The sequence below is a fragment of the Anoplophora glabripennis genome, unplaced genomic scaffold (assembly GCF_000390285.2).
Source record: "Anoplophora glabripennis isolate ALB-LARVAE unplaced genomic scaffold, Agla_2.0 scaffold446, whole genome shotgun sequence".
NCBI classification, from domain to species: Eukaryota; Metazoa; Arthropoda; class Insecta; order Coleoptera; family Cerambycidae; genus Anoplophora; species Anoplophora glabripennis.
This window is the reverse complement of record NW_019416578.1, coordinates 345,661-368,357: the sequence shown is the minus strand read 5'-3', so window position 1 is coordinate 368,357 and position 22,697 is coordinate 345,661. Positions and strand designations below refer to the sequence as shown.

At 34.8% G+C, this 22,697-nt stretch overlaps 2 protein-coding genes across 2 annotated transcripts; one reads left to right on the top strand and one right to left on the bottom strand.

The window, feature by feature from the left end:
• The first annotated feature begins 5,993 nt into the window (after positions 1-5,993).
• Positions 5,994-12,020, top strand: LOC108908725 (zinc finger protein 808-like). The gene is made up of 4 exons (XM_023454996.1): positions 5,994-6,230; positions 6,298-6,597; positions 6,683-6,879; positions 10,670-12,020. The coding sequence occupies exons 1-4, from the start codon at positions 6,117-6,119 to the stop codon at positions 12,018-12,020; spliced, it is 1,962 nt and encodes a 653-aa protein (XP_023310764.1). The 5' UTR covers positions 5,994-6,116.
• Positions 12,021-18,100: 6,080 nt separating this feature from the next.
• LOC108908724 (zinc finger protein 708-like) lies at positions 18,101-20,145 on the bottom strand. Its single transcript, XM_018712848.1, has 2 exons — positions 18,462-20,145; positions 18,101-18,273 (listed from the first exon to the last, which is right to left on the bottom strand). The coding sequence occupies exons 1-2, from the start codon at positions 20,143-20,145 to the stop codon at positions 18,101-18,103; spliced, it is 1,857 nt and encodes a 618-aa protein (XP_018568364.1).
• Between the last annotated feature and the right edge of the window lie 2,552 nt (positions 20,146-22,697).

Below are 22,697 nucleotides of genomic sequence, written 5' to 3'. Positions count from 1 at the left end.
TATAAATTTATTATAGCCATGGAATTAGACCCCTCGTCTATGCTTATGCTATGACGTTTCTCAGGTCGGGCAAATCAAGTCCGTTTACACCCACTAAAAAAGTATTTCCCTATTCCCTACCAAGTGCAAAAGACAGAGATAGAATATAGATCGACGTTCAGTGTAACTCAGTCTATAGACGATTATAGATTCTATCGATGTGCATAGCGAGCGGCACGAAGATAAATAATATTGAACCGTATAAAAATCATTTTATATTTTATACGCATTATGGTAATAGTGTTTTTATATTATGTCTGAATCACTCTCTATAATTTCGACCACGGAGTATAGTTGAAAACATGTAGTAATAATTAATATTAAATAAATTTTTCGTGATCTAATGCAATATAATAGCAATTTGAAACAAAAATTGAATGGATTTCGTTGCAAAACGAACAGTATAGATGTTCTGTCATAATCTTCAATTTGACAAGGCGACGTATCACTAGTATCACTATCATACACTGAGCCTTTTTTCACTTTTTTCTCATCAATCCACATTCTGTTTCATACGCGTTTTATATTGCTTTTCAGTCATTACTTTTCCTTTGTATCTTGGATGTTCATTCATGTTTACAGAATATGCGCAAAGCACAGTTGACCCAACTTTTACCACCTCGCTATCGCAGTGGCAATGATGCCAGATTTCATCCATAATTTTACAAGCTCTTAATGAATAAATAGACACTTTTATTCAAATAAAAAGTTAATTGCCGTGCATTAAACACAAAAAATATATGCAAGCTAATATGTGTTGTATAAATTTCATTCGTATATATTATATTTAGTTCGCTCAAATTAGTTTATGTAAGGTTGGTACTACAACGAAACTACCGTGTATAAGCATAGGCTTCCCTCCTGCACCGCCTGGCCCGCAAGAGATGTATCGAACCTCCTTAAATGTCGGACTTGTATGTTTTGTTAAAAACTATGCATATGGAATTTTTGAGGAGACCTCAATTGATGTTTTCAGGTGTGATTTACTTACTGCCCTTTGTACGTTGTGCAAAAATATTTATTTTGTAAATACGAGTTGTATACATGTGGATTGGAAGGTTATGGCAAGTCCCTAAATGTATTTTGCACCAACTACTTTCATTTTCTGTGAACAGGCGGTAGACGTTTAAATATTTGTTGTAGGATTTAACTTGCTGAAATGAATTCTTCGATTTCTCACTGGACTTGATTCACATCATGAATTATTCCCACAGTTAAAATATAAGTCTTCATAAATTAGCTCTAATTTTCGTGAATTTCTTCATGAAGTTCGGAAATACTGACGAAAATATTGATGATTACAATTTTTTTTCATGTTATGTAATTAAAAAAATAACTTAATTTATTCAAGAAAATGTGTTCACTTTCAATCTGTCTTTATTTATCAAGACTTTCCTGCGAAGTTGGTAGTAATTGTTTTTGTTTCAAAGAATTAAATGTAAAACCAAAGAATTAATTCTCGCTGTAAAGCAGCTGTAAGTAACCCTATTGTATTTTGTTAGTGATATTTTAAGACATAGAAATAAGGTTTAAACCCTATTATAGTTTTTGTATTGTAGGCTTGAATGAATTAAATAAAATTTAACTGTACATGCTCATTTTATATGTAATACCGTACCTATCTTATTATAGCACCATTCACTATCAGATCGCTAAACTCTGCAAAAAAAAAATTAAAAGGTGTCGAAGAATTTCCAAATTTTTTTAGCGAATTTTGAAAAGCTGTAACTTCGTGTATAATGGTCGTATTGAGAAAAAAAAGAAGCATCTTGAAGCTTGACCATTCTAGTTTTGAAACCTCGAGATAAAAAATTTTTTGAGCATCATTCAGAGTAATGAAAAATAACGCAAGACAAAAATTTAACATTCTTTAGTTTTTCAATACTGCACATGGAATTTTTCTGGACTAATCAATGCCACAGGGTCATTTAGCCTGATTCATCAGCTTCAATTTGTTTTTTTTATTTTTTTTACGATTTTTTCAAATTAAGAATACGAATACATAGTTAAAAAAAATTTTTAAGTGCATTTTTAAATCATTTAGACTCTTTTTCGGACCGCTCTTGATCGCTGACCCACAAAGGTTTATCGAGAGTGAATCTCGACTCACAGTATTCGGTCACTAATTTAGTGTTTACTGTGTTTTTAACCAATAGTATACGTTTGTTAAAAACAAATGTATAAGGGTAATAATTGTTTTCAAATGTTACAATTTAGTATTTTTAATTTTGTTAACGTTATAACCTTTATTTTAAAAAGTTCAAACCACAGTGCGAACGGCAGCTCTTATAGCGGAAGCAGAGGGAAGTGGGTCGGTTCTATTTTTTCGATTTCGGCATATAAATTTGCCAGTTTGAGGAAAATATACGGGAGATAATAAAGGTGTTAAATGGGCACCAACCTACAAATAAATTAAGCAAAAATAACCCCCTAACGGTTTCCTCACCCTGTAAATAGGGATTTGGAGTAAAATAAAATAAAAGCAATTAAAATTCACTAATATATTTCTCACACTTGTCCAGGTGTTTCACGGGATGTTCTGCAGAGTACAGGGTGTCTACTGGTGTCCTCCGAAAAAACTTTTCTGGTAAGCTCTGGTGAGAGAAAAAGAAACAAAATTCAATTAGCACGTGGTTGCACAGCATTGAAGGTCATACAAAAAATATTAGCAAAATCCAAATGGTTAACAAGGATCTACTGGATTGAATTTAAGAGAGAACTAGAGATTTAAATAATTAATTACCTTTCCGATGTATTTCGACGTTCACTAGTGATTAAATTTAGTTAAACTATTCGGTTTAATTTTAAATCACACACGAGCTAGTTGCTTTACCAGTTACAAAATGAAAGAAGGGTTTAAGTCGCTCCGGCAAGGGTTTTATTGAATCAAATCTAAAAAAAAACTCAATCGATATGATTGCATAGTCAGTTCCGAGCGAGCAGCCGAGCTGAGCAGACGTGTTTGTTTGTGAGGTGAAGTGCATTGCAACGAGCAAGATCTACCTGCCTTTATTAAGGCTACCTGGAAAAAATCCCTTTCTTTCCTTTTAATCACCGACCTAATCCCCGGCTTAAGCATAGAGGCCGTCGGCATCTTTGTTACAGGTACCTGTGCCGGGGTTATGCCCAGGTAAGTCCCACTTTTACTTATTTATCAATTATTTGCATTACTTTAGAATACATTCCCCTTTAAAATTGCGACCCCCGACAAACAATATACCAGACATATCAGGCTTCGCCTGAAATATTTTTAATTTCCTCTTCCACTTTTAAACAGTTAATTAAAAAATCCGTGTGAGTGTCCAATGAATCGGACAAACTTTGCATATAACGGGTTCTGAAGTTCTGTAAGAAAAAAATCTATTACAATTTCGTTTTCTTAGAAAAGAATATACTTGATTATAATTTGAACAGATGATTGTCTTAAATAATGTACTTACAATTTCTGGAAATATATTTGCGGAGCGTATCAACATCCACTCCTTTTATTGACGTAAACCCGCAAGTGATAAGCTGCATACAGTCGACAAATCCTCTCGTCTTCTAGCATACCTTACCTACCTACCCACCTAACATACATTTCTTTTAAATGCTCTTTACCTTTTATCTTTAGATAAATTTCACTTAGGTCGACAGGCGCNTTCAAATTAAGAATACGAATACATAGTTAAAAAAAATTTTTAAGTGCATTTTTAAATCATTTAGACTCTTTTTCGGACCGCTCTTGATCGCTGACCCACAAAGGTTTATCGAGAGTGAATCTCGACTCACAGTATTCGGTCACTAATTTAGTGTTTACTGCGTTTTTAACGCATAGTAAACGACAAGGAGTAAACAGATCTTTTCACCTAGACACATCATACTTTTTTACATTTTAAACGTTAACAAGTTTTATTTGTTAAAAACAAATGTATAAGGGTAATAATTGTTTTCAAATGTTAGGTTATTACAATTTAGTATTTTTAATTTTGTTAACGTTATGGCGTTTATTTTAAAAAGTTCAAACCACAAAGTGCGAACGGCAGGTCTTATAGCGAAGGCAGAGGGAAGTGGGTCGGTTCTATTTTTTTCGATTTCGACATATAAATTTGCCAGTTTGAGGAAAACATAGGGGAGATAATAAAGGTGTTAAATGGGCGCCAACCTACAAATAAATCAAGCAAAAATAACCCCCTAACGGTTTCCTCATAGAGGCCGTCAGCATCTTTGTTACAGGTACCTGTGCCGCGGTTATGCCCAGGTAAGTCCCATTTTTACTTATTTATCAGTTATTTGCATTACTTTATAATACATTCCTTTAAAATTGCGACCCCCGACAAATAATATCGCAGACATACTCGTATCAGGCTTCGCCTGAAATATTTTTAACTTCCTCTTCCACATTTAAACAGTTACTTAAAAAACTCGTGTGAGTGTCCAATGAATCGAGACAAACTTTGCATATAACGGGTTCTCTGACGAAACTGAAGTTCTGTAAAAAAAATCTATTACAATTTCGTTTTCTTAGAGAAGAATATACTTTATAATTTGAACAGATGATTGTCTTAAATAAGGTACTTACAACTTCTGGAATATATTTGCGGAACGTATCAACATCCACTCTTTTATCGACGTAAACCCGCATCTGCATACAGTCGACAAATCCTCTCGTCTTCTAACATACCTTACCTACCTACCTACCTAACATACATTTCTTTTAAATGCTCTTTACCTTTTATCTTTAGATAAATTTCACTTAGGTCGACAGGCGCCCCTATTTCAATATCAATGTAAGGAAAGATACAGTCTTCCGTATCCACACAGGTAGCTTTAAAATTAAACGCTGCGAACAGTTTAGCGGAACAAGTGTGGCACATTATGGATATGTGTTCTTTTATCCCTTTCTAAAATGTAAATGATATCTCAGGAATGTCTCAAATGACAAAGGTTTGACTTTTCTTACTAGTTTTAGCAAAAGAACATCTAGGGCGTTTTCTATAGTTTCGTCTATTATTATGAAATCTCCTGTATTTAAGTTACTAAGGCACAGCTTACAGGACGTATCCTCCATGGGTATGCTTTTCTCAAACTTCCTCATTACTGTTATAACTTTCCACAAAATACGAGAAATATATTAGTAAGCCTAACCTCACATTACAATATTCAATGAACAATGCCTGTGAATACGCAGCCTATTTTAGGTGAAGGGCCCCACAGACTTTATTTAATTGGCAATCCAAAATCAATGTATGCTTATTTCAATCTTTAACATTACTACATTAATATTTCCTTCTAAAGTGTAAAATAATACATGAAAACCTATAAATACAAGAGCCTAACATGATAGCACAGACCACAGAATATTACAATGTGATTCTAATTAGAGATGGGCGCAACATCACCGATCCGGATCAATGAGCAGGAACCGGTTCACTCCGATCAGTACGAAGAGTCAGATCAATGAACCGGATTAGTTATGATCTGCCCATCTCTAACTATATCTAGAAAATTTTGGTGTGACATTTCCTCCTGTTAATTAGTGATGGGCATAATCGACCAATTTTAATAATCGAGTTATCGGTAATCGAGTACTTCTAATAATCGAGTGATCACTCGAGATACGAGATATTGGTCGTTTTTATCCCAGCGGCGCACAAATATGTTTGTATTAGTCATATATTACTTATAAGCGTAGCTAAAAAAAAAAAAAGCTCACGCACTTCAAAACCTAACCACTTTTTTTCGTTTTATTCTAAAAAAAGGTTACGCAATCAGTGACTATTTGCAGTATGCACTAACATTTTGGGGTGCAACCGTAGGGTAATAATCACTCGAGTGGTGGGAGTAAACATCTCGAGATATCTCGAGTGATCTCAATAATCGAGTACCACTCGATTTTTCACTCGAAATCTCCCATCACTACTGTTAATATTTTATTATTTCGCAAATTGAGGTTATATTGTGGAAGTCATACGCCTTATAAACTTCACTAAAAAGCTGTTTAGTTCGCTGTTAGCTGATTTTGAAGTATGTGTTTGTTTTCGAAATATTTTTTATAATTCCGTGAAATTGCCGTTTCTTTTATAAAGCTTATTGAAATGGGGAACTCTGAGAAAACGTGCAGGCTTTGCCTCAACGTCTTTGGCGACGGCAGCTTCAAAACAATAGATGGTACCATTAGAGAAGTTCTTGACGTTCTTCTGCTGAAGCTGGTAAGAAAGCTACAAAACTATTACTGAATATTGGACTTCTTTATTTCCTTCATCGCTATTATTTTAGAGCGTGGAAGATAATAAATCCGTAATATGTAATTCCTGTACCGTAAGACTGTTTGCCGCATTTCAATTCAAAGCAACTTGTATGGATACCGAAGACTGCATCTTTCCTTACGTTAATTCCGAAAAGAAGGAACCGGTAGACTTAATGGGCATTTATTTAAAGGAAAAAGGTAAAGAACATTTAAAAGACAGCTTAGAAGATGAGAGGATTTGTCGGCTGTGTATGCAAGTAGTCCCTTGGGAGTTTACATCAGTGGAAGAAGTTGATGTTGATATGCTCCGCAAATATATTCCAGAAGTGGTAAATACAATAGTTATGGTTTTAGAAATTTTTATAGAAATTGTGTGTATTAGAAAACAATTATTTTAATTGACGATTCTTGTAGAATTTCAGTTCCACCAAAGAACCCGTCTTGTGCAAAGTTTGCCACGATTCGCTAGGCACCCATACGAGTTTCTTAAACAATTGTATGGATGTGGAAGAGAAAATAAGAAATATGTGTAACAACAATGCGGCAGAGGGCCTGTCCTATATTAAAACTGAAGATGTTGAAATAAAACATGAAGAAAACGATGACGATAGGTAAGTTTTCAAATATTTTTCAATACTTTCATGAGATGTTAATGAGTTGGACAGGGTGCCTCAAACTCCATAGTATGGGCCTATGGTGAAGATACAAAAAATTTTAATAAAATTTGGCACATGTGGTGTTAAATGGGATGAGTTAGCTCCATTTTCAATCGAAAGTATTTGGGAATTGACAGAAACGACTAATGACGTCTTCAATTATATTTTTTCCTGTTATAAGGCTCTCTTTTTTCTAATAAACTTTTCCGTATTACTTCCCGTTTAAAAGTTATAAGCAATATCGTCCTAAAGAGTCTCAAAAGAAATAGCACCTAAAAATCATATTAGCGGTGGAAAGATCAAATAGTCGTTGGAAAATAATTGAATGAAGCTTTTACTGTGTGCATCGAACTTTAATGATTAACTATTAATTAACAATCTCTAAGAGATTTCTAATAGCTCATCTGCTGGATTAAGGTTGTAGATTATTTCTAGATAATTAAAAAAATATATCACCATTCGTAGTTATATTTTAGTACCGTGAAAATCAGTAAAGTATTGACTTTTGTGTTTTCAGTATTACAAAGTTAAAATCGGAATTAAGATTATTGATATAATTTAATTGTTGCAATTTTTTGAACTATAATCCGTCCATAGAGCACTAGAATTAGACATAACTCGCTGTAAGAAACTGATTTACTTACGTTTTACTGTAAATAATTTTCTTGACACAACACCTGGCAAACTTGCAATTCGTTGGGGCGCTAGCATGATTGATTACGTATCAAGTTCACAGTGGTTCTCAATATGTACATATAACTACTACCATCTATATGTTGCTCTGTGAAAGAGTAATAATTCAGTCTGTGAGTTTTGGTGTTTGTTCTATGGGAAATAATCTACATTAAATTTTGAAATCTGTCCCATCAGTTAATAAAGTGCAGTGCTTTTTAATAACAAATTAAAAAAGATCTCTAAGAAACGTCTATAGAGGTATTTATGCATTTGTGCACTCATAGTAATGGATATAAATGATAAGAAATTCTATTTAAACGCCAAAAAGAAGGTGACAAAAACCAAGTCTTTATCTTAAAAGTAAAAAGTAGCAATATAGAAACAAATTTTGTTGTTCTAAAAAAGGAAAGTGAATTTAGCATATGGAACGTGGAATGGAATGTACAGTGTGTAAGAGAACTTTGCAACCTTCTAAAGATGTAAAAAATCCTTGTACGCCTTGTGACTCGTGCAGAAATTTAATATGTAATGATTGCTCTGAGCTTTCGAGCTCGGAAATTAAATGTTTAGCTTTACGAACTCGTTTATTGAAATTTATATGCAAAAAATGCAGAAATTATGAACTAACTGATTTTTTACGGAATACAATAAAGGATAAAGATCAAATAATAGATGACAAAAATGTAATTATTAATATGCTACAAGAAAAAGTCAAACAAGTTGAAGATAAACTTGCAAGTTTTACACAATTATCCTATGCATCTGTAACTAGTGCACCAGAGGTTAATAAAAGGAAAGAAAATCAGCCAAAGATCATTATTAAGCCAAAGGGGGAACAAGATAGTAGAAAAACTAAGTCGGATCTGGACAAATATATTAATCCTTCAGAATTAAAGATAGGTATAAAGCATTTTAAATCTACCAAATCAGGTTCTATCCATATCACTTGTCAAACAAAAGAAGAGACTGATATTTTAGAAAAAGCAGTAAAGGATAAACTAAAGGACAACTATTTAATTGAGCAAACAAAAATGAGAAAGCCAAGAATAAAAATTGTTAATTTTGATGGTAACATGACTGCAGATGAAATTGATAATAGTATTNTCAACTGGAGTAGCGTAGACTAGGGTTTTGAGATGGCCCCAAAAGAAAAAATCTAAACAATTAAGTTCGGGAGATCGCGGGGGCCAAGGGTGGGGACCTCCTCGACCGATCCAACGGTCTTGGTATTCGTCGTCCAAGTATTGGCGAGCAACCAAACTAAAGTGGGCCGGAGCTCCATCATGCATAAAGTACATGTTTTGTCTTACTTGAAGCGGTACATATTCCAGCAGTTCCGGCAGTACTTGTTCTAGAAATTGTCGATAATCTGCACCGTTTAATCTGTTCGGTAAAAAATGTGGACCTATCAAATGATCACCGACGATGCCAGCCCAAACATTCACGGAAAATTATTGCTGATGATTGCCTTCTGCAATTTCAAGTGGATTTTCTTCAGCCCATATGTGGTTATTGTGAAAATTGAAAATACCATCTCTCGAAAAAGATGCTTCATCGGTAAACATAACTTCGGCTGCAAACTGAGGATTTTGAGCTATTTTGTTTTGCATCCATCTACAAAAAGCCAATCTTGGCGGAAAATCTCTTGGCAATAAGGCTTGTACTCTTTGGATATGGTAGGGATACAAAAGTTGTCTTTTCAAAATTCTCCAAACCGTCGAGTGAGGTATGTTTAAGTTGTGAGCAATTTTTCTAATAGGTACTTGTGATCGGATTTTCTTCAATTTCGTTGTGGACGGCCTCTTCTACTTGGGCATTTGCAGCTTCCATAGGCCGCCCATTATCAGCAGTATTTTTTTTAAAACTTCCATTTTCCCATAGTCGTTGGTGAATGCGTTGAAACAAGTTATGTGGTACTTGGCGATCACGATGTCTTTCTTGATACAACCGCCTTGCTTCTGCCGAATTACCGCTCGCTATTCCGTAAAGGTAATGCATTTCGTACATTTCAGCGTTTGTGTAATTCATTTTTACTTTTGTAATACAAATTGACTTTTTGCAGGTACAAACTAATTGCTATTTTGACAGGCGGTAGCTTTTGTTTTAAAATTTAAGGCCTACTTGATAAAAAAAATTATAATACATTTAGGAAAATAAAAATTTTATTTCAAAAAATTGACCATGTTTTTCAACATAAAAGTAGATTTTTCTCGAAAACGGTCAACTTTAGAGCTTATGATCAAGAGGACTTTTTCTGTGTAGAAAACATTGGTGGTTCAAATGGGCGTCTCAAAACCGTACTTTTTCCAGTGGCGTAGAAGTTGGGGAGAAAAACACCCACTTCCCCTTCAAAATTTTCACCAATTATGACTTTGATAAAATTTTTTTCTCGCGCAGAACATAGCTTATTATGAGTAGTAAATGCTTACAAAAGCTGTTTTCTGTACGATAAACGGTTCCGGAGATATTCGCAAAAAACGAATTTTTTTTTACAATTTCAACACCCTGTGTCTCGAAAATTGTGCAATTTAGAGGGTAAGTTAATACAAACTTTTTTTTAAATTTTTGGACGAGCTATCACATCCTGAAGTCCTGCGCATATATTATGAAACACCCTGTATAGTAAAAAGAAAAGTCATAAGATATCAGACAAAATAGATACGCAAGCGAAAAAATTATATGAGTGTAATTAGGTGCTAGTTATTGAGAATTAAAAACGCTTTATATATATTTTTTTGAAACAACTGACAGACAGCGATTTGAGAGGCAACGGTACTACGTTGTAAATTTTTGTAACTGAACGATCTTTCAAATGTTGCAGTTTTATGTGAAGGAGGGGTTAAATTACCTTCAAATGTTTTGTTTTAATTATGAACGTCAGTTGGGAGTCTGATTTTATTGCACAGATATTGGGGGGATTTATTTAAAATGATATGGATGGACGGTTTAAAAAAAATATCCGTTAACATTTGTAACTCTGAAACCTGACTTGCATTGGTCTCATCGCGAATTATATCGGCAGCTGAAATATATGTACAGCAAAAATGTACACGATTTGTATTTTTTTCAGTGACGCACTGTTGGAAATCCCAGGAGACGAACGCGTGGACTACTCGAGCGAGTGTGGCCTAAGAGATACAGAAACAAAAAATCATAGGCTCGACAGTAAGAAGCACGAATCGAACCACAGCGATTCGACGCAGTTAAAAAAGTACAAATGTGACTCGTGCGATTACGAATCTGTCCGTAAGAAGAACCTTAGACAACACGAGTTCATGCACAAGGACATACCGGCATCCCGAAAGTACCAGTGTTACACCTGCGGTTTTGAAACCAAACGTAGAACCTCCATGGTGGACCACCAACTGGTACACCGGGACTTTTCCCAAGTACGAACTTTCAAGTACGATGTGTGCGATTACCAGACGATCCACGAATGCTCTCTCAAGAAGCACTCTTTAGTTCCCACGGATCCGTCCCAGAGAGAATCGCACAAATGCGACTACGAATCAGACCGTAAAATCAACCTCACTCGCCACCGGGAAAGACACGATGACCTGGTGCAGACGCGGATGTTAAAATGCGACACTTGCAGTTACGGAGCCAAGAGCAGGAGAACTCTAATCGCCCACCAGAAAAGCCACGAAGCGTCCACCGAGCAAATGTTCATGTGCAACACGTGCGGCTTCGAAACCAAGAACAAGCATTACCTCGTACGACATAACTTGGCACACGGGAAACCCGCAGAATACAAATCCCCCGTGAAGAAGTACAAGTGCGAATTCTGCCATTACGGGTCTTACGCTAAGGTGCACTTACAGCTTCATATGCTGAAACACGGGGACTGTCCCGACATACCGACGTACTCGTGCGGGAAGTGTGATTATAAAACGAAGCGGAAGTGCAACTTGAAGCGCCACCAACTGTCCCACCAAGACTTTTCCCAGGCACGCCAATACAAGTGCCACACGTGCGGTTTCCAAACCAAACAGAAGTCGAACCTCGGTCGTCACCAGCTCACGCACAAGGACACATCTGAGGTGTTGACTTACAAGTGCGACGTTTGCGGCATGGAGACCATTCACAAGTACAACTTCATAAAGCACCAGGCGATCCACAAGGATCGCTCGCAGGTACGGATGTACAAGTGCGACGTGTGCGACTTTGAAACGAAGCACAAGAGCAGCCTCGGGACGCACCGAGAGAAGCACACGATTCCTCGGGGAACGGAAACTTACAAGTGCCACCTTTGCGACTACGTAACCACCTGTAAGAAAAATTTGGCTACCCACCGGTTCAAGCATAAACCGTTGTATAGGTGCGATACTTGTGACTACGAGACTAAATGGAAGTTCCACCTCTCTCGGCACATGGTAGTACACGGTAGCTCTTCCAAGGAGCGAAAGCACAGGACCCACTAACTGCAGAAATATACTCCAAAGTCTACGCATGCATTAGCACTGAAACGTTGCTAACCGCACAACACGTCTTAATACTAGTCACCTAAAACGTTTAGGCGTTTTACGCGAGTTTTATATTTTTGCATACAAGGTGTTTAGGATGCAATGCACTTTAATACTTGTGTACGCCGCCACCGTAATCATGTATAACAAATACATGAATTGTAGGCAACCTACAATGCGTGTGAAGGGAGATAGAGCCTGTAAACTGTGACGATGCGAAGGGCTTTATTGATTGATGAAGAACTAAGTTACCTTTTGCTTCTTCTTCTCGGAAGATGGTGCAATGCAGCTTTACCAGTAGAGTAAATAAACGTAGAATGTGTAGTATGTGGTACTCATTTGAGAAAACAATGTGACAAAAGCTGATTTTTTTTCAAAGTTGTAGAATAGAACATATTTGGGGAAAAAAAACTTGCAATTAATTATGACCTGAACCATTTTACAGACTGACAAAATTGAACAACCAAATAGTAATCTATGAATAACATTAGGTACGAAATGTGCGCTGAATTAATTAGTGAAAAGTAGCACTGAGGCACAGTCTAGATAGGCCATTCGTACTAAAGTAAGGCGAGCAAAATAAACGTTTTAAACGAGCGTTTACTGTGGTGCTTATTCGTGACGCCACTCAGTGCGATTGAGAATCAAGAAGACGAATGAGTATAATAACGGGAACCTAGGGACACCGAAATTAACTTTGCTTTGAGGCTCCCGGCATGCACTTTTTTTAGATTGACTTCCGTCTAGTCGGCAGGCGAATTGTAGGGTAGAAGGCAGACGACCCATATGCGTTCTCGGTCTACCTAGATGACGTCACCGAATCACATGACAAAATTTAAACTTAGAATATTTCTTAGCGTTCTGTTATTGCTGGTTATAGATTACAAATTTATGCAGTTCTAAATACAGTTAAAATTTCTGTGCGAGTTGTCTGTTTTGATAAACAAAAAATGCCAACATAGGAATATACAATCGGAATAGAGGCAAAGAAATAAAGGTCTCAGTTTTCTGACTAAGCTGACGTTTAGATTTTATTTAAGACGTTCTTGGGGGCAACAAATAAAAGGGAAGAGTATACCGGTCTGGCCAGGTAATTCTTTCGCATAGACTAAGTAAACTACACGCATCTCCCCTATCAACTTCGCGTGGAGGCTGCGACTTCGACTCTCGTAATTGGTTGGCTTTGGGAGCGCACGTGCGTCGTTGCGTTTTTTGTGAACCGACCGAATACCTACAGCGCTTTGCCGTTTGTTTATTTTTATTATTATTCCACTCAAACCTTTGGTAAGAAGTAGACGGAATATTACAAAATTAAAATGGTGTAGTGTGGAACAAAAAATTAGTATTATTAAATGGTCAATTTATATTTTCCTATCCAGACGAACCAGTCCCCACTGCTAGAACTGCTTTGACTATTTTTCGTAAGTTTGAGGAGTGTGGATGTGTTAATCGGTGTACGAAATGTAGCAATCAGGGACCTCGTCAAATTCCTGAAGCAAGGAGAGAAAAAGAGGTTAATGTTTGTGCTTTTGTGGAAGTAAGTGAGCCGTGTTCTTCCTCCCAAATTTCCGAACAACTTGACATTTCAAGTCGTACAGTTTGTCGCATCTTAAAAAAGAATGGTTATGAAACCTATAAAATGCAAACTTCTCAAGAAAAATAGATGAAAATAATGAATTTGCTAGGCAGATTTTATTTACAGACGAATCATCTTTTTCCTCTACTTGTTAATTATTATTTAAATAGGTGTAGTAAGAAGTCTAAAGGTGTTGATGAGATATGCTCTATTATGTTAAAATACTGCAGTCCATTTATCGATCAATACGTTACGCACATTATCAACTCTTGCATCAAAGCTGGATATTTTCCTCAGTCGTGGAAACTTTCTATAGGTATTCCTCTTCCCAAGATTCCTGATCACTCCACTTGTTCAGATTTAAGAACAGAAATTGAAGTCCCGTTTCATCTAACAAAGTACTACAATATTCATATAGATGTCGCTACAGGAAATACGTTTATAGTAAAAATAGTACGATTATTTCAAATTCCGGCAAAATACACCTAAAAAAGACGAGAAAATGCCAGGTGCACGTACACGTGCACGATAATGAGTTGTCCGGCCTATACTTCCATCCCACTCTCTTGCTATCTCATAATTGCATATAGAAAGAGAAGGGTAATAAAATAATAAAAACTCCAATTTGCGGCCGCCGGTTTTTTGTTCTGAAATGTATTTCTATTCTATCTTCTACATATTATTATGTACATATTTACAAAAAAGGAGGATGGCAAGTGGTTGTACAAATTTATAACATTTGCAACCAACTAAAAGTTTTATTTCATAATATTTTCTACATTTTAGTATTATGTGGATTCGGACTGGAGTAGGTGCGAATGTAGTTATTTCTTGTATGGAACTTTGAGCTGTTATCTTTTATTGTTGCGTTGTGGCTACGAAATATTTTATTTGTGGAGTTTACTATTTTTTAAATGAAAGAAAAAACATTAACAGAGTAAGTATTACAATTTGCTAGGCATAGTTGTACTTAGTACTAAATTCAAATAAATAATAGGTATTAAAATAAATATGTAGGTATTGTATTTGATTATTTGAAAATAAAAATTACATATGCGACAATGGACTTTCCGCTTACTTAGCCGTAATATAAATATGACATATTGTTGTTGCAATGCACATACAGGCTGTTCCAATAGTGTGACACAGTTTATACTTATTTTCAGTTATAGTCGTATAGGGCAAAATCTTCAGGCCAAAAACAAGATTTTCTGAATGTTTAATTCGGTCTGAAAATAATGAATAATGGAAATAATAATAAAATGTGAATCCGAGCAAGTAACTTTTTTCATATCACTACTACTGGCAGTTATACTAAACTTTATCCCACTATTGTGCCACCCTGTATATGACTAGATATATCATTATGGTAAATCAAAAGCATAATGGGTAAAAATGTATAATTATCAATGTTTATAACAAATATCTGGTAAAATTCTTTTCTTACTTTCAGATACAGAGACAGTTAAATATAACCGGAAGAAGTCTATATGTTATTTCGTAATATACCTATAGTGGTGAAAACAACCCGCTCTATGTAGAACAAATTAAGAAAGATTAAGAATTATGGAAAAAATCAATGGCAACAAATTTGGAACAATTTTATAAAAATTGTATACTACCAGAAATAATATACAAAAATATTCCACAGGGAAAAAGATGTATGGATCCACAATATATTATAGAAGCACAAATTAATAAAAAGAAATAATTTTATTTTATGATTTTTTAAATTTTTTCCTGTTCTACTGTGCCTATTCTATTTATTTCTTTATTACTTTCGTTTATTTACATATTTATTAAACTACACTGTTCCACAGAATTTCTGTTTATATTGGAGGTATTAAAGTACCTACAACTATTTTTTCAATTGAAGTGAATTGAATACCTATTTCTCATAAAAAAAAAATTTAGTCTCAAATCGTCATTTTGTACATAATTATTTACACAATTTTTGGACAAAATAAGTATATCGTACATATTTTTTATATTTTCTCATTATTATGTATATTCAAAATTAAAATTCTATTTATATTAATATGCGAATTTTTTTTATCAAGAATTACTATTAATTATTAAAAATATATATTTTTTCATTTCTGTTTATACCAAAGTAGGCCCCTTTATTCACAAATCGTAATTATAACATAACTTTCCGTTATGAACAACTTTTCTTATTAACATTTTTTTATATTATCGAAAACAAAAGCAGTTTATTCTTCAACGTTATTAATTTTGTTAAATTTCTGATCACCCTCTATATACTTATATAAATTACAGTTTTTCATGACAACCATATTCAATTTAAAAGCAAAATATTTTTTGTCACGAATTACTTTTTCCACTAAAACTGAAAATAAAAATGTTTTCCCTCATATCCACTAACCGTAGACATACTAATATAGGTATATTAATTATAAATTATGATTTTAAATAAACAAAAAATTGTTTATATTTCATATTTTCTAAAATTATATAATTATATGGACTTGCACTGTTAGTTGTATACTTTTATACTATAATATATCTAAAATGACCATGACATTCTTTAAATATTTACTTATCAATTAACAGAAAACCATGACTACCAATTCAGAAACAGGTTATACCAAATTAACCACAATACAACAGGTGTTCGTTAAAAATAACCTGAGTCCATTCAAAATTAATTTTTACAAGTGCGACATCTATTACAAATCAAGCGAATTAAAGGTCAGATATAATTTGATTTAGAATGAATAATTTTTAATAATTTTATTCCAATATAACTTTTTAAATAATAAAGTGGTGAACAAACTACGAAACAAAGTCTAATCAGTTTATTTATTAAAAGACAACTATATAAAAAATTATATAATTCTATAATACTATGAAGAAATAATCGTTTGTTTGTAAAAGTCCAAAAAACCTTCATATTTAGAAATTAATTTCTCAAGAATTATCTACATATCCCAATTAATTTTTACTTTACTGTCTTCGTTTATACTTTGCCAAATGTGATGTGAAATTTTACTACTTTCTTCCGTTGCTTTAAAAAGTTATATTGGAATAAAAAGGGCTATTTTCTACTGCTTTTCGGTATGATGTAGGCAACCAGGGATGCGTCAGTTTCCAGCCTTAAGAATTATAAGTATTCTGCCTGCAGTTTCAAAAATATTTAAAAAAGTTCTATATCGACAAATGTACAGTTATGTTAATGCTAATAAAATTTTACCTGATTGTCAGTGTGGATTTAGGAAGGGATTCGGTACCTCTGTAGCACTGGCTAAAGCTACTGACGATTTTATTCAAGGTCGTGACTGTGGAAGAGACTGCGCTGGTTATGCTGGATTTCTCGAAGGCTTTTGATACTATCAATCACGAGTTAATTTGTTCTAAATTGAAATACTTTAGCTTTGACAGATTGTCACTTAAAATGATGAAATCATACCTATTTAATCGTTCACAAAGAATTCTTCATCCATAAATATTACTTCTGGTGTACCACAAGTGTCCGCCCTAGGTCCGTTGTTGTTTTTAATTTACACATCAGATATCCTTAAGTCTATGGTGAACTGTAAGATTCAAGCATTCGCTGATGATACTCAAATTTATTTAGACATTGAGCGAAAGGACCATGTACATGCTATGGAAACAATTAACCGTGATTTACATATGTTAAGTAAACTGTCTGCAGAACACAATTTGAAATTAAATCCATCTAAATCACAATTAATTTTAGCAGCACAAGTCATATTAATGTTCTTAAAGAACCAGAACCATTGATAATGTGCGTTTGTCCTATGTTTACTCTACTAAAAATTTGGGTATTACATTAGATTCTGACTTTCGCTTTAGAGACTATGTAAAGAAAATGCTGCAAAAATCTTTTATATCTTTAAAACTTCTATACTCTAATCGACATATTTTAAATTACTCATTAAAGAAATCTCTTTGTGAATCACTTGTTTTATCTCATTTTAATTACTGTGATTGTTTGTAGTTTTTCTTTGGATAGTGTTAGCAGAAATAGAATTCAATTTGTGCAGAATTGTTGTGCTCGTTTCATTCAGAATTCTCCTTTACCACTGACAAATAAACTTTGTTTATTTGTCTTTTAATAATAATTTACAACAATATTTGTTGTAAATTATCCCATGATACAAAGTTGTAATGATTGAAATAGTTTAAATTATGATGTAATTCACTGGTGCACAACATTAATTTTTTTCTATACATCAGAAACACAATTTATGACTGCACTTCGAGACATCTTTTGATTTGTGTTGCAACTAGCAGTTTGATATGCATCATAAATGTTGTAGCTTTTATTGCTTCCGTCAACTGGCAAAGCGACCCGATTTATAAAGCCAGTTTCTTTAATTCCAACAACACTCGTCAACAACACACTTCAACATCTGCTCTTTGCTGAAGACTTTGTGTCCTAACTGCTGTTTCTGTAAGAAGTCTCGTTTGATTTGTTCTATAGTTGCGGAAATAGCTTTTCAGCATCGGCCTCTTCGGGGATGTCTTTGTGTGTTTGTAGATGTTGCACGAGAAGGTGCTTGTACGCAGTTTTATAATCACAAGAATCGCATTTGTACGTCTGTCCTACCGAGATGTCTTGTGTCTCAGTTGATGTCGTGTAAGACAGGGCTTAAAAACCGTTTTATAATCACACGAATCACATTTATACATCTGCACCTCGCACAAAAGTTTGTGTTTTAGTTGATGTCGTGTAAGGCTGATCTTAGAAATGGTTTTAAAAGCGCAGGAATCGCATTTCAACATCTCCTCGGGAGTTTCTTTGTGTGTCAGTTGATGTTGTGCAAGAAGTTGCTTACAATCGGTTTTAAAATCGCACCAATCACATTTATGCCCCTTCTCCTTGGAGATGTCTTTGTGTGTCAGTTGATGCTGTGCAAGAAGTTGCTTACAATCGGTTTTAAAATCACACGAGTCACATTTATGCCCCTCCTCCTTGGATATGTCTTTGTGTGTCAGTTGATGCTGTGCAAGATGTTGCTTACAATCGGTTTTAAAATCGCTTGAATCACATTTATGCCCCTTCTCATCGGAGATGTCTTTGTGTGTCAGTTGATGCTCTTCAAGGTGTTGCTTACAATCGGTTTTGTAATTGCACAAATAACATTTCAACATCTGCTCTTTGCAGAGAAGTTTGTGTTTTAACTGATGTTTTGTAAGATTACCCCTTCGCCTGGTTTTGTAATTGCACAAACTACATTTGAACATCCGTTCTTCGGGGATGTCTTTGTGTTTCAGTTGATGTTGCGTAAGATTTTTCTTATAAGCCGATTTATAGTCGCACGAATCACATTCAAATTTAACATTTTTAGGAATGCTTTTGTGTATTCGTTGATGTTGTGTAACGTAGCGCTTGAAAATGGATTTATAATCGCACGAATCACATTTATACATCTGCCCCTCGGGGATACTTTCGTGTCTGAGCTGATGGCCTGCAAGACTGTTCTTGTAAATAGTTTCAAAATTGCACAAATGGCATTTGAACATCTGATCTTCGGGGATGTTTTTGTGTCTCCACTGATGAAACATAAGACTTTTCTTATAAATGGTTTTAAAATCGCACGAGTCGCATTTGTACTTCTTTTCTATAGGGGTGTGTTTTAATTGATGATGGGTTTTGAGGTAAAACCTATGACCTGTTTTGTAATCGCAGAGATCGCATCTCAGCATCTGCTCTTCGGAGATGTCCGTGTGTTTCACCTTCTGATGTCGTACAAGATAATATTTGTACCAGGTTTTAAAATCGCACGAGTCGCATTTATAAGCGTCTGCGTGCTGGCGCTGATGTCGTTTCAGGTATTGCTGATGAACGGTTCTATAACTGCACGAATCGCATTTGAACATCTGCTCTTCCGGAACGCCTTTGTGTCTAAACAGATGTTGCGTAAGTTGGTTCTTACGCACAGTTTTATAATCGCACGTATCACATCTGTGTATCTTCTTCACCGGGAAGTCTTTGTGCCGCCGCATATGACTAATAAGGAATCTCCTTTGAGGGGTTTTATAATCACAAAAGTCGCACTTCGCCATATGCTCTTCTGGGACGATTATATGCTTCAGCTGATGTCGTCTAAGGTAAGTCTTACGATTGGTTTTATAATCACACGAAGGGCATTTAAACTGCTCTTCTTGGATTCCTATGTGTTTCAGTTTATGAAGTGTAAGACGTTCCTCTTTATAGGCTTTGTACTCGCAAGTATCACATTTATAGATCTTCCCCGCCGGGACGCCTTCGTGCCGGTTCTGATGTCGTGTAAGAAGTTTCTTATGAACGGTTTTATAATCGCAAAGGTCACACTTCAACTCTTTGATGATTTTGTGCCTCAGCTGGTGTCGGTCGATGTAAGACTTAAAAATAGTTTTGTAATCGCACAAATCACATTTCAGCATCTGCTCTTCGGGGATGTCTCTGTGTCTAAGCCGATGTCGTGTTAGATACCAGTTATGCTCGGTTTTATAATCGCACTTGTCACATCTATACATTTGCTTCACCGGGATGTCTTTGTGTCGTCGAAGGTGACGGGCAAAAAGTCTGAACTCGCCGATTTCGTAATCACAGAAGTCGCATTTATATATCCACTCATCAGATGAATTTACGGTATTGTTCGTTACGGTTGTTCCCAGATATTCAGATCGGTGGTCGGTGGCGTGTTCAACGAGTTCATCTTCCAAGGGGGGAGACTCTCTGAAAAAAGCAGGGATCGACTGATATTTTATGATTTCATACACTTTAATAAAAAAATCTTTTGGACAGTTTCTTGAAATTTCGGAACTTTAACATTTTTATTGAAGATGGATTACAAAATGGTCCAATTAAATAAGATTTTTGCATGCTAAACAGACACGTAAAAATTATGAAAAGTTCCGTAGAATTGAATGAACTATTTGACAAAAAGCGTCTAAAAATCGAAGTTTTTTAAAACTTCTATATCTTTAAAACCAAAAAAAAAAAAGATTTTTTTGCAAAACTTTTAGAATACGTAACAAATACAATAAATGCATTATTGTAAAATTAAAAATATTTGAGTTTTTCGAAAAAATTACATTTTTTCAAATCTCGATAAGTCATACTGTAATGCACTTACGTGACCCACCTTGGGCTTAAAATTATCTCTAAGACTTGTACTTTTCTGTGCAAATTGTGCGCGTATTGCAAAATAATTGGAAATACGCGAAAAATCTACCGAAACTTTGACTTCTTTTTTCGGGTCGAAAAATGTAGATCTTTTTTTTATCATTGAAATTTAATCGGAATGGCATCATTGCCATTTGAAAGGTAACATTTTTAAATGAATTTAAGAAAAAAATGTCCTATCACCAACAGGAGCTGAGAATTTCAATAATTGCGGACTATATTTTATTTTATTTTATTTTTATAAACGGTGTGTAATTGTGTTGAAAACTAAAGAGAAAACTGAAAATTCTTTGGACTTACTTATAATCTTCAGATTTTAATTTAATCTCTTCTACTTTAATATGGAATGGACTTTCCATGGTTTTGTTGTCTGAAATATTTTTAATTTCCTCTTCCACGTTAAAACAGCCCTTTAAGAAACTCGTGTGGGTGTCCAACGAATCGATGCAAACTTTGCATATAACGGGATCTATGGTGGACGTCATATTCTGCAAGAAAAAAATCTATTTAAATTTTTTTTCCAGAGAAACGAATACACATGGACATAATTCAAACAAAAATTTGTTTCCAAATATCAAATAATGTACTTACTACTTCTGGAATATATATGCGGAGGGAATCAACATCGACTTCTTTTATTGACGTAAATCCACTGGTGACTACCTGCATGCACAGTCGACAAATCCTCTCGTCTTCCAACATATCTTTTAAATGTTCTTTACCTCTTTCCTTTAAATAAATATCTCTTAGGTCGACCGGCGTCCCCATTCCAGAATCCATGTATGGAAAGATACAGTCCTCGGTATCCGTACACGTTGCTTTGAAATTGAATGCCGCAAACAGTTTGACGGAACAGGCATTGCACATTATAGATTTGTTCTTTTCTTTCTCGCTCTAAAATGTAAATCAATCAAGAATGTCTTAAAAACTATAGAGGTTCAGCTTTTCTTACTAGTTTAAGCAAAAGAATATCTAGGATTTCTTTAATAGTTTCTTCTATTACTACAAGATTTTCATCGCTTACGATATTAAGACAAAGTCTACAGGATGGCTCCTCTTTACACATCATCTTAAGAGATTTTCAGTATCAATGTTAAAATACTTCGCAAAAAACCATTTATCATACATAACACGAACGCGAACCTACAATCTACTTCTAGGTTAGGTATGTACCATAGACCTTACAAAGTAATGGACTGCGAAAACTGTGGTTTCTCAATATAAATCGCAAACGCATAGAAGTGTGCGAGAGAGACAGAGCCAGTACAGGCAAAGGTCTTTGAGGCACTCATAGATATTTGATTGTAGTGCACTATAGTCAATTCAACTAATCCTCGAGCTGTACTCTCTTCGAATCTTTCCACTATTTTTCTGTCGCATCATACTACTACTGTTTACATTATTTTTAATACATTTATGCGTTGAGGCTACATTTTTCGAAGACGTTCTAAAATGTAAATGATATGAGTAATGTCTAAAGTCACAGTGGTGTTTCTTAGTAGCTTCAGCAAAAGAACATCTAGAACTTGTTTAATAGTTTCTGCTATTACGACGAGATTTTCATCGCTTACGACATAGACAAGTTCTACAGGATGGCTCTTCTTTGTACGTCATTTTATAGATTTTCACTATTAAATGCTAGAATACTTTAAAACAATTAGTCATATATAACAGGGTTAACAGAGATCGACAAATCAGGTTTGTACACAACCACAGACACAGAATGACTATCAGTCACGGTTGTAGCGTAGCGTTTTTGACTCCATGCACATATTAGAATACTCTACTCATTCAACCCACAGAATCGGTCTGCTAAGAGGTCGTGTTCCTTTACTCAATTCACAAAAACTTATCACATATTGCAAATATCAAAATATTTTTATTTTAAACCTACACTCCT

Excerpts from the sequence above, each read along its gene's own strand:
- LOC108908725 (XM_023454996.1), top strand. The coding sequence starts at position 6,117 with ATGGGGAACTCTGAGAAAACGTGCAGGCTTTGCCTCAACGTCTTTGGC. Across the intron at positions 6,231-6,297 it reads ACGTTCTTCTGCTGAAGCTG|AGCGTGGAAGATAATAAATC; the intron begins GTAAGAAAGCTA and ends CTATTATTTTAG. Across the intron at positions 6,598-6,682 it reads GCAAATATATTCCAGAAGTG|AATTTCAGTTCCACCAAAGA; the intron begins GTAAATACAATA and ends CGATTCTTGTAG.
- LOC108908724 (XM_018712848.1), bottom strand. The coding sequence starts at position 20,145 with ATGTATAGATGTGACAAGTGCGATTATAAAACCGAGCATAACTGGTAT. Across the intron at positions 18,274-18,461 it reads GTGCGATTTTAAAACCGATT|CCCTGTCTTACACGACATCA; the intron begins GTAAGCAACTTC and ends ACGGTTTTTAAG.